Here is a 12,619-nt window from a genome sequence, read left to right as displayed (position 1 = left end):
AGGTTAGCCTGAGGCTGTCTTGCAGCGATAGGGGTGAGTGCTGGAGACGGTGCAGAACAGAGTGGAGCAGAGCAGGCCCTGTAGTGGTGAAGAAAAAGACAGAGAGTCGACCCAGCGTGACTACCGCCTGCCTGAGTGGAGCAGCCTGCCTGCAATTAAGGTGGAATCAGGGAGAAATCTGCGCTGCCTTGATAATGAGCCTCGTCTGAATTATTAACGAGAGCTGTTCCCCCGGGACCCAGGCTCCCACTGAGCCCATCAACCCCCCCCAACACACCCACATGCACACACAGACGCACACTCGCACACTGATGCAGGGAAAAGGGAGAGAAGTACGCTCATAAACATCCCCGCACACACCACGACAATCACACATTACGCACATTGACGCAGATGAGCAACAAGCATGCTGCCACAAACGGGGACCAAAAATTTCCAGCACCGCGAGGGCTAACACATTTGATTCACACGTTGAAGTGAATATCCAAAGCCATTTATAACATTTGCAATACAAACAACATGTCTCTGGGACGAGATAACTTCATCCGCTGCCATCAGATTGAAGCTGACAGACTTTTCTCTATATTAGAATAAGCTACTTCAACATAGCACTTTAAATGAATTTGAAAACCACCAAATATGTCCCATATTAGAAGAACGCTTTTGATGTGTGAATCCTGGCCATCCAGCTTACTCTACTGACATTGGGAAACAGCAACAGTATTTCATTTGTGAACCAGTTATTAGATGATGAGTCATTTATTGCCTATTAGTCATTTTGGCAAGTATTTATGGTCATGAATGAAAAATGCTTTATTCTATGAAGTGTATTCTGGGAGTAGCATCACTATTAACTCAGCTGACAAAGATCTGTGTGTCTCTGTGTGTGAATGTGTGTCTCTTCTAAAACTAGCTGACTATAAGCAATGCTTTTATAGTTTTTATTAGTAGAACTTCAAGTCACAGGGACACTGGTGTGAACAGAATGTGGCTGGAGGCTAAATGAGCAGAAACACAGTGACTTTTCCTCTACTTTTATTGAAATGTGGGTATTGTAGCTGCACGCCTAGAGCTCACCGTGTGTCCAGCAGCACTAGCATGACATATAGCCCTTTCAACAGAAGAACATCTACTTCTGCTCCCTCCTCTCCTCCTGAGCTGCAGAACGCGTTCCCCTTGAAATAAAAAGAGATGTGTTTTAATCACCAAGCACTGGTGTAACACTCAGGGCTGTCCCCCTTTCCATCAAATCTCCATGACATCAAACTTGCACGGCCTCAGAGAGGCAAACACACACCACATTCTGTCCCTGCAGCTGTGAACGGTTTTGCCAAAAAATCAGTGGGTGCTTACCAAACAGTGCCACGCCTTCCACATGAGCCAATCGCCGCGAGTCAGACAGGTTTCAAAACAAATCAGACAGCAAAACAGCACCGCGGAAAGTCGCTTCCGCTCTTGGTCAGCCCCCTCCTCCCCCAAAAATGGCTCACCCCACCCAAGAACAGAGTGTTCCTCCATGGGTGGTTTGAGGAGGCACAAGTGTGTTGTGTGTTTCGTGCAAATGTGTGTGTGCATGAGCCAGAGGGAATAGTGGAAACCATCACCCTAAATAGTGCGATGGGAAAAGAATGACAATTTCTCTCTGCTTCACTATGCCTCTTCACTTTAGGAAAAAAAATGAACCGAGACAGTGTTTAATATTCTGAAAAATGTCAGCAAACAGCTATAAAAATAAAATAAAAGTGCAGATCCATGGGTAATAGGTTTGGTAAGAAATGCTTCAACAGCTGAAGTTCGGTTCAGCTGAGAAGAACATCCAAATTAGTTCAACCCTGTCGAATTGGGAGCTTGACGGTCTCATCCTCTTGTATTCTGCTCCAAAAGACCCAGTAGCTGAGAGGAGTCGAGCTGGGGGAAAATCCAGCATTGTTATCCCATTATCTCTGAGATAATGTGAGATATGAGATTTCTCTTAGATAAGAGGAGGCACGCTGCTTAAGGCAGTCTAGATCACTGGCAGGAGACCGCTAAAGCTCAAAATCCTGACGCCATAGCTCCCTTGAGAAAGACTCCTCACCTCAATTGCCCCTCCTGTCAGAAAATACTAAGACAGAAAAAATGTATAGAATGCCTAATAGATGGATGGAGCGAAAGAGAAAGGCAGAGTGATTAAAGAGGAGATAACATGGGTGTCTGCGAGATGGAGTGATAAAACAGAGCAAAGTAATATCAAAGGCAAAATTATATTGTTTTTCATATTACTGTCTCCTGATTGCTGTCTCCCATATTTGAATGCGTGCCCATGCTTTGGTAATTTGCATGTACATTAATCATTTTCAGTGAGAAATGAACTGCCACGGCTGCCTGAAGGCTGCAGGGGGAAAGGCAGTGAGAACTGGCTTCCTGGCATCAGATACCCGACTAAACCTGAATATACTGCCTGAACCCAACCTGGCTCACGCTGCAAAGCCAAGGGGAGATGTAAGGTGCTCATAATCCTGCACCATAAATCTGTCCAGCATGCATCATATGCTCTCATTTTCTGAGTGTGTGTGTGTGTGTGTGTGTGTGTGTGTGTGTGTGTGTGTGTGTGTGTGTGTGTGTCGCACTCTCAAATTACTCTGCTCCCCTGAGCCAAGACGGAGGATAAAATATGAATCAGCTGAAGTCTAGGATAGTTTCCAGTCTCTCTAGACTCCCCGACCATCATCAAGCGACACGAGCATGCATTCCTACAGACACACACACACACACACACACACACACACAAGCAACTCTACACACTCAGAAAGTTTCGAGTCTCTCCACTTCATGCTAAGCTTCTGTCAAACACTCTCTCTGCTGCACATTTGACATTCATATCCCTCATAGTATTTGATAAGTGTCTCTCCGCTGCAGCTGCTGGAGCCCGTGCATAGTGACAGGATTACAAGAATCTGTCTGTCTCTTTACCTATAAATCAATTAGATAAAGTGATATGATCCAGCACTGTTATAAATACTACTGCCTGTGGAGGCAGAGGCTATGTGCCTTTACAGAAGATAAGACTTTACATGTAACTACAGAGACATCTTTCTCTCTCCCGTCTTCATTCGTCCTCACATGCAGTTGGTCTTACCTTTTCACTGCTTTTCTAAGCTCCATGTTTCTGGACAGTCTGATTTTTGTCAATAAAGGAAGCCCCATGACCTTTTGCCCTGCTTGCCCCGCACAGCCCGCCACCTAAAGACACTTTATAAATAGCAGTCAAGTCGCTTTGGATTAAAGTGTCTGAGTGACTGCCTGGCACCTTTGTCGACCTCCTGCACAATCCCCTGGCATGTCTGCTGGAAAAAGCTCTGCACTGTAAATTCATACAGGGAAACTATGCATCGGACACTAAAGCAGGCAGAAACAGGCCAATTTCACACACTAGTTGCAATTGCATACACCGAAAATTGTTGTGATATCTTCGAGGCATGCATCACACATTTCTATTTAAATGTATTTAATAGAACAAAGGCAATGAAGTACTATGGATTTTTGCATCCCATAACAACCCATGCTGACATATACAATAAAACAAACCCTGCCAGCATATCAATGGCATTATCTAACCCCCTTGAAGTTAATGAACTTCTGGGTTGCCTACAGGGCAATCCCCACATGAAGTTCCCTTTAAACCCCACCATTAGAGGTATTATGAAGTCAAGAGCGAGACTACGCACCATTCTCTGCAGTGACATGCTGTCAGACCAATCAGCGGGCCCAAACACACACGGCTATGGAAGCAGACAGCCCCTCCCCCTGCAATAGCCCCCACAAAGACACACACAACACTACCAGCCCTGACGCTTTGTTGCAATTGACATGTGCTTCTCCCACGCATAAATGTAGCATGCACCCTTGGATGCTTGCACTCCAATGTAATTAGCCATAAAGACATAAAACACAATAATACATAAAGGGCTTCAGAATCAAACTCTAACTTTACTTTAGCATCCTGCTTATTTCTGTGTTGGATCAGCATAGTTACAGAGCACTGGAAAATAAAGGCCAGTGAAGTTGCCACTAATCTACACTGCAGTAGTGACTAGCACCCCAGTGGAAAGTGTAATCGGTTCACAAGCACACAATTCTATGTAACCTCCCTTCAGTAAGGAGGTGATTAGGAAGCCATGACCTGAGAATACTGCAGCCTTCCTAGAAGTCAGAAGCCATTAGGTATTTATAGGAGCTTAATGATACTGTCTCTGTGTACTGGCTGTCTCGTACCTATCATAAAGCCAGCAGCACATCCCCTCTAGTACCAGTCATGGCAGCATAATTTACAACACACAATCTGCTTGTGAAGATTATTTTCCTAGAACCGCCACATATACTGCAGGTTCGATAAAGTGTCTCCAGAGCTTTTGTTTTTAGTTGATCGTCCACCGCCCACCTACCCCCAACCCTAACCCAGCCCCCAGTCTGCCCGCCTGCCTCCTACGCAACCTGCGAAGCTATACCACTTAATTTCATTATATTTCATCAGCAGCTTACTAACAATTCTTTTATCTTTTTTTCCCCTTTCACAACAGAAAAAAGCAGAATGTTTTGCATAGTTCAAGCGTGATACTGTTGATAGAGATGAAAATGGAGTGGATGACACAAGTAGTGTTTTCCAACTTGCAAATGCTGCTGTCAAATATAATTGCCTGATATGGCTGTAAAATTACATGTGTGAGAGGGCACCTGTTTTTTTTGTGTGCAACTGAAGGGGGAGGCACAGTAGCATGAGCATGGGTCCTGGCTTCATGAACTGAATTTGACCATGTGACTTTACATGAACCTTGTCAAACTTGGTCTCACAAACTGACTTTCTGTCAGTCTTACTCCTTAATCATTCATGAACAGAAAATGTTTAAGATGTCCACATGCTTTTTCATTCCTTAATGAAATAAGCTGAATGTAAATTTTTCGGCACGCAGTGCAAAAACTTTATGCGACAGTATGCAAAAATTAAGATTTATGGACCGTCTATCACACTCCTAATTTGACACATTTGACCTCATGATGTATTCAAAATTCTACAAATTCAAATGGGATTCTTGTTTGGCAAACCAAGTTCACTTAAAAGTTGGACATATTTACAGCAAGAGCCCAGGTAGACATTTGCATCGGAAATTAAGGTTTTGCTGTTCATATATGTGCTGCTCAGTTATAATATTTTCATCCGCTGCTTGTTTGGTTCCTGTAAGTAACCTCCACATGTGACTCGTAAGTGTATGTTTACCATTCCGTCTCTGACCAAAACCAGGTCAGCTCTGTTACTGACATTATGGCTGCCTGCTTTAAACGACTTATCTAATGCCCCGTCATTACCTGGAATGGGCCCCATGTCTCGCCTGTGGCCTGAAATAGCCCAGGACCTCAGACTGCCACTGTCAACCCCTAGCTAATTTGCAGTTTCATAAATAGCAGACTGGGACTTTGACGCTAAAGATAAAGAGGCCCTGTGGTTGGAGATTTGTGGTGCAAGTGCAGGGCTAATGAAACGAAGTCTACCTGGAGACACACCTTAGCAGGTTTCAGTTTAATGGGACAGGCTTAAGGTGTCAGTCAGGCGCTTGTGATTAAGGCTGAGGCCAACAGAGACTCAACCCCAAGCGGTGACAGGGTTTGAGTTATGCAACGGCAACAAGTTTTGACAACAAAGAAATTCCAGTTGAAAATATGAATGCATGTTATTGGACACATGCCATTATTTTGGTCTTTGATTGAATTTGATTATATGAATGGCACGCCTAGATAGTTCTGAAGGAGTAGGAATCTCAATAACTCTTCCTGTAAGTATTTAATGGGGTATATTTAGCAATAAGCATTAACACTCTATTCTATAATGGGTTTATGATTTAAATTTGTTATAGCTGGCCGCTGTGAAGTCATCTCCAAATCCTGTTTAGTGGTCTTGCTTTAGTATAAAAAACAGATATCCTGCAGACCCAGATATGTCTCAAGCAAGATTCTGGTGACTGACAATGCCTCTGCATATCATACTGTACAGTGTCTACCTTCTCACACATTGGAAATGATGAAAACTTAACATCCACAGTCTCAAGGTCCCAGCCGGGAGAAGGTGCACCATGAGGGCAAGCACCGCTGCCCTGCTAATCTCCCTGCCCCTTCTCCTTGTCCTCAGATGGCCATAATGAATAGAAACAAGATGTGGCTGGGAGCAGAGTCTGATAATATGGGCAGATGTCCAGGAGGTTACTCTAGGCTCTCAGCCAGACAGGCAGCAGCGGTGGACTGTGGTCAGTTGTGAACACCCCTCTGAATATTTACATTGTGGACAGCTGACCTGTGATCTCCTACAAGTGTCCCTCTGTTGATTCTTAGATGTGTTTTTAAACTGATGAACAGAAGAAAATGTATATTGCCTGTTAGTATGAAAACGTTTTGAATAGTTTCTTCTATTCAATGGCCACATTTCTTCGCTGGGGTATGGAGATAAAACATTAACCATTGTGGTCCCGGTGAAAAGATTTCATGCACTACTACGGACGCTCTCTGCAGCTGGGATGAGCTGAGCCTTGTTACGCACACAGTGAGTGACTCCACTCCAGTCTATTACATTCTGCCATCAACGATCTATTAGAATGACTGACGGCAGTAATGAACTAAGACAAGATAACGCATGGCACCATTCATGCGTAACCGACAAGGAATCCCACGGTGACATGTGTATGGCACGAGGGGTGAAAAATAATCAGAATGGCTTAATGAATAAGAGTAATACTCAATGTTATCACTTGACACTCTGTGATTAACACGTCAAAAAAGCCCATCATGTTGGTCCGTGTGTTTCATTCCTTACCTTCCAGCCAGCTGAGCTATTACTGTCGCCCTTATCCTTGAAATAGGGCACATAACGGACCATCCAGTCGTATATCTGTGACAGCGTGAGCCTCTTTTCTGGGGTGCTCTCAATGGCGCGGGTAATGAGATCCGCGTAGGACTGGTTTCCCCACGCGTTCCGCCGCGAGGATTTGGCTTTGCGCAGCGGTCCGGTCACATCTAGCGCCGCGCCAGCCAGGCATGGGTGCGTCCCGCCTGTGGGTGCCGGGGCGCCGGCTGGATGCTTCAGCTCTCCCGGCGTTCCGCCCACGAGCCCCGCTCTGCAAGCCGGGACGTCCTCTGGTTCCACCTTGATGTTGGCCAGCGGAAGACCCCCGCTGACCTCGTGTCCACCGGGGAAATCCTCCGGGCAAGGCAGCGGCCAGGTGCATGAGCGAGGCCGGCTTTGCGGCTCGAAATCCGAATCAACCTGATGAGCGTCTAATTCGTCGTCCTCCATCATCAACATTTACCCTGCTGCTGAGAATGGAATGAATCAAATGAAGAGCAAGGGAGGGAAATACCTCCGCGATCCCCGTCTCCCACTGTCTTAGAGAAATTCACGTTGAAATTCGCCTGCAATATTACGCTTACAGTCTGAATCGATAAGAGGCAATTCAGCGGAGTAGAAGGATCATGATGGATACGAGCAAAATCACAGCCGCGCGTGTAGAGATAAGAGAAGTAATAAAAGTAATAACAATTTTTCGTCCATTTTACCATGAGTGAAATATCAAACGGTGATTAAAATGCCTCTCATTCAACAGTCCACATCACCTCAAGACAGCCAGTCTCAAACGCGTGTCAGAGCCAGTCATGGGGGCTTTTCAATCCAGTTGCAGCAACAGATGATATTTCAGATAAGGCGCATATTTGCAAAGCAGTCGTCGATATATCCTCCAGAAGACAACAGGAAGAATGGGGGAAAAGGGGGGGTGGGGGGGGGGGAATCACCGGGGCTGTGTAGAGAGCATCCACTGAGGCGATAATGCGTGATTACCGTGAATTATTAAATCTTCCAGTCTGCACGGATTAAGCTGGAAGCGGCACATTCAAGTCCATTCAGCCTGAACAGCACCCAACTGTCTGCAATTATAATGAAGAGGCGTGCGCATGTGACGAATCGATAAATTCCCAGCCTGAAAAATATGAAGAAAAAAAATAGTCCAGCAATCAAATTTCGTATCCACTTGCCAGGTTGATAAAACTGGCTTTTATCACTCCTCCTCTTGCTCCCCTCTATCCCCCCATTGCCTTTTCTCGCTCTCTCAGATCCCACACATGTTCTCATTTGCTTACAACTCGTTCCGTCGATGTGAACCGAGGATGACGCGCCGGCGCTGTAGTGGAGATGCTGCCAATTGGAGTGCGCTCACGAAATCAATACTCTCCGAACATGATTACAGCGAAATCCCGAACTCTCTCTCACACACACACACTCCGTCTCTCGCTCCACCATCTCTGACATGAACGGAGGGAGGAAAAACCCAAATTCTTAATCAAAACTCTGCATAATGATCTCTCTGGCGGAGCGTCACATGGCGCTTTGTGTGCCAGCCTCCGCGTCCAGCCGCGATAAAACAAGACAATGTGAGGACTACACAAGGGGAAATTCCTGCACAATCTCAACAAGGGTTTTTTTTTTTTCTTTTAAAATCACAGAGTCCGATCCGTCTTTGTGCGTAACAAATTGACCCGTGCAACGTGTGCGGTGTCCAAATGCCCTCCAGGGAGACGTCTCGGCGCGCAGGTTTCACCTCTGCTGATTATTTGCGGGCCATACCTCAGTGAGTGTAATTTTCTATGCCGATTAGACAGATTTAGTTCAGATTAAGAGAGATTAGGTAACCCTAGATTTTAATCCGGGAGGAGTGAGGTGAAATGGGGCTTTTCAGAGGCCAGAATGAAAAAGCATCCCTGCCCCACACTCCAAACAAACTAAGGGGACATAAAACGCATATTACCATCCCAGATCGCCAAAGACACGCTGCTCTGGGAGACGCAGTCCTGGTCGTGTGCGTAATTTTGCTACACTGACCGAAGGGGGATTCCGCCCCTCCATCCCACCACCCCTGACAGCAGGGCGGGCACACAGTCACAGGTGCTCCAATCCTATTGGCTTTTTATTTTCCCTCATAAATGCTATTAGGTTTTTGTTTTGTTTTTTTTTAGAAGTTAAAAAAAATGATGGTAGCCTCACACTGTACCTCACCCTTTCATCTTTATCCATCTAGAAAAAGATTTGCTGAGCTGACAAGCTACTTTACAGCAACCGTCTGCTTCGCATTTTTATGCACATTCACACCTGTTATGTTGATGGTTGCTGTGGGGACAATATTACTTATTCATGGAGTTTTACAGCTAGTCCTGCTTCTAGTACATACTCACTTACACACGGGAACACGCAGCAACAATTTCTGATAATATATGGAAGTTAGGCAGCCGTTCCATGCAAGCATTTGAGCCGCCCATGGGTAATCAGTATGACCTATGAGGGCATGTTGGTATGAATGCACCGCAGTCAAAACATTCAGCGGCTGAATAGTAAATCGTCCGTCAGCGCAGAGGCATACATTATCTGCAGAAGTGTCTGGGACCCAAAACTGAGAAACTTAACACAAGAGGATTCTGTTCAACATATTTTACCTGTAGTTGAAATAAAACATCCTCATATTTTACGATGACTCATGCACAGTTCATGAGCACCATGAGAGCGGGCACCTGCGTAGCAAGGTGGCTGACACCGTCTGAGGACCGCGCCCTCTTCATGCATAGCGCGCATGGACTGAAGCTGTACTTAAAAGTTGCACAACGTGGCCACACCGAGCACTCAGACATGACTAACGTTGAGAAATTTGTGTCAAAAATAGCACTCCTTGAAATGCAGGACGATGTGTCATAGTGCGTCACGGAATGACTTAATGCTGAGCATCAGTGGGATCAGATGGTTAAAAAGCCATGTTGTTGATAGTTTGTGTCCACGATCCCTACTGCACCTACACATTTGATTAATGGGGAATTATTTATTGTATTTTCATGATCATTTGGCCATTTAAATAGGTGCTAAGAGTAAAACTCAAACCAGTGCTGGACAGAGAAAAGCCACTAATATACTACTGTCTCAAACACAAGGTGCTAGTCATGAGCAATACTGCTGAGCGCCAAAATTTTGATGACACTAGATTACACAATGTGTCTTGATTACACATTATAGGTGAAAGAAAAGTAATTGTGAACATGGAGAAGACAAATGAGGTTCACAGCAGGACTGAATCTCCAGAAGAGACAAGACTCAGAGGAAGAGGAGAGGACTCAGACAGAAAGAGAGGTGGGAGGCCCAGGCAGCAGTTTAAAAACTATGTATGTGTTCGCTCCCTTCCAGGCTGACTGCTACGCTGTCCCCATACCAGACATTCCAGAGGCAGCATGGCTGGCTTCAGGCTCTGAGTGGCTGATCCTGGAACAGCATGTTCTGCGCAGCAGTAATCACCTCAGCCAGCCACAAGCAAGGCAGAGCACCACATCAACAACAAGGCAAAGCTTTGTGGCTGTCAATTCGCACCCTGAAAAAGTGCTCTGGAATTTCATTCACATAAGGAAAGGGACACATTTTGTCCACCCACTTCTGCAAAGCCCATCCTCATTTCCTTGGCCCCGCCACTTAAGACATCCCTCGCAACCTCATGATGTTGCACAATTTATCCTTGAGCCCCATTGCCCAGTGGGATTAGGACGAGAGGAAGCTAGAGAAGCCACAAGAACACCCTTGGGAGATCGATGCCTGTCTGGGAAAACACCTCCCCTGGTTCTCCTCCCCTCTCAGTGAACAACCCACACTCTCTAACAAGCATATGGGCTCCCAATGACAGATGAAGGAGAGGGCTCAAATCCAAGTATTGAGAACGTTCCTGAGTAGGCGAAGCTGGATTTCACCCCTCGGTGGCATTGGCCCAAAGTAGGCTGACTTAAAGACTTCCTGCCCTGAGCAAGAGCCAGCTTTCTGTGACATCTTGGCATCTGCGCTGCCAGCTATGAACATTATGTTCAGAGGCAGCAAAGACAATTGGTGCCAAGATTTTTAATTAAGACTGTGTTGTGGAATGGAAAAGTAAAGGCATGTGCAGGTAATGGCTTCTATCCCCATTTCAGAGGTCTAACAAAATATGATTAACTAACACTATCTGCCTGAGCCAATTAATTATATTTAACAGTTAAAGACCCAGAATAACCAAATGGCCCACAGAGGGAAATCGGCATGCGCTGCTCTCAAACCCAAAAGTGCAGCAAGCATAATTATATTATGCTAAACTGATCATGTCAAAGATGCTTAAAGACAGTAGGGGCAGGTGGACATGTATGTTGTGTGTATGTTGTTGCACTCAAATTTTGCACTCCAGATCAAGGTATGGTATGTACGAAACATGGTACAAACCTGTACAATAAGACTGTATGTGTTACCCTTTTTCATCAGGTGACCACCGTATTTAATGGAATCATTTAGGTATACCGTATTATCAATTTTTATTTATTTTTTTTTTTTAAAGTCTAACGAAACGTTTTCTGGTTGCAGCTACTCAAATGTGAGGATTTGATGCTTTCCTCTGGCTTATTTAAGTTTAAATTACATATCTGTAGGTTTTGGACTGTTGGTTCGAAAACAACGTGTTATTTGAACATGTCATCTTGGGCTCAGGAAGCTTATCAGGGGCATTTTTCACTATTTCTGTACATTTTATTGACTAAATGATCAATCAGTGAAAGGAAAACATGACCGACAATGTAAACAATTGTCTGTTGCAGCTGTGGTAAGTATAGATGTTGAAAATGAATAGACCATCTGTGTCATGAACTCGCAACTTATTTTTAAATTTAAAACCACAAGATGTTACAAAAACAAAAAACAAAAAAACTTTGGACTCAGTTAAATCTTTTTAAGAAAAAATTCAAATAAACTAAATGATGAAGTAATAAAAAAATACTGGCAATCAAAATACTCCCACCCTACATGACCCTGCATACAACAAATTCCACATACTGCAAACCCCGATGACACCCATATTCAAAGACCTGTTGGGATTTTTGCATGCATTTTTGTTGGAAGAGGGTGTCACTCTCGTCTCAATTTCTTGAAATAAACCATGCACAATATCATGCTGCCTCTGGCACTGAGTTAAATCCCTCACTTGTGCAAGTCAGTGGTTGGCTACATGCACAATAGCCGAGCAGGCCTGATGCCAAGACACTGATTAGCCTAGCTATGCCTCTGTTCTCCAGGCAATGCGGAGTGGAGGTGCAGTGGGAGTCCAGCTCATCACCAAAGAGCACTGTGCTAAACACAAGTTTAAGTGGAAGAAAGCCAGCATACTGTAGTGTATCCATGCTGGACACATAAAGCCTTGGGCAACGAGGCATCTGCCTCTTTAATACATAATTCACTCAGAGCTGAAACATCATGCTTTAGTCCTAGGGGCCAGTAGCCTGCTTCTGGTTGTTGGAACATAAAACTGTCTCCATCAGATAATCCAGTCGCACTGACAGGCAACTTTGTGCATTAAGTAGCTTACTATAAAATTAGGTTCAGTTTGAGCACAGATCTGATCCGCCTTCAAAACAAATTAATAGGATCCCTCATCGATGTAACATACAGCATATTGAAATGTTCAAACTGAGGTTTTCAAGGTGCACCAAACGTATGTGGAAGCAATGTCATCTCACCTTTCCACCTCAGTGAGCTCGTCCTCATCAGCCTTGATATGCAGGT

The 12,619-nt window shown here is 44.7% G+C and overlaps 1 protein-coding gene across 1 annotated transcript in view; it reads right to left on the bottom strand.

Moving 5' to 3' along the window:
- Positions 1-8,261, bottom strand: part of LOC143324659 (forkhead box protein O6-like) — a 31,538-nt gene extending 23,277 nt beyond the window's left edge. Inside the window, exon 1 of the mRNA XM_076737349.1 lies at positions 6,839-8,261. Coding sequence (XP_076593464.1) covers positions 6,839-7,327 — 489 coding nt within the window. The 5' untranslated portion in view covers positions 7,328-8,261. The remainder of the gene's footprint in view (positions 1-6,838) is intronic.
- Positions 8,262-12,619: the final 4,358 nt, after the last annotated feature.

This window comes from Chaetodon auriga, chromosome 8 (assembly GCF_051107435.1).
Source record: "Chaetodon auriga isolate fChaAug3 chromosome 8, fChaAug3.hap1, whole genome shotgun sequence".
Lineage (NCBI taxonomy): Eukaryota > Metazoa > Chordata > Actinopteri > Chaetodontiformes > Chaetodontidae > Chaetodon > Chaetodon auriga.
This window is presented reverse-complemented; position numbering and strand designations above follow the sequence as displayed.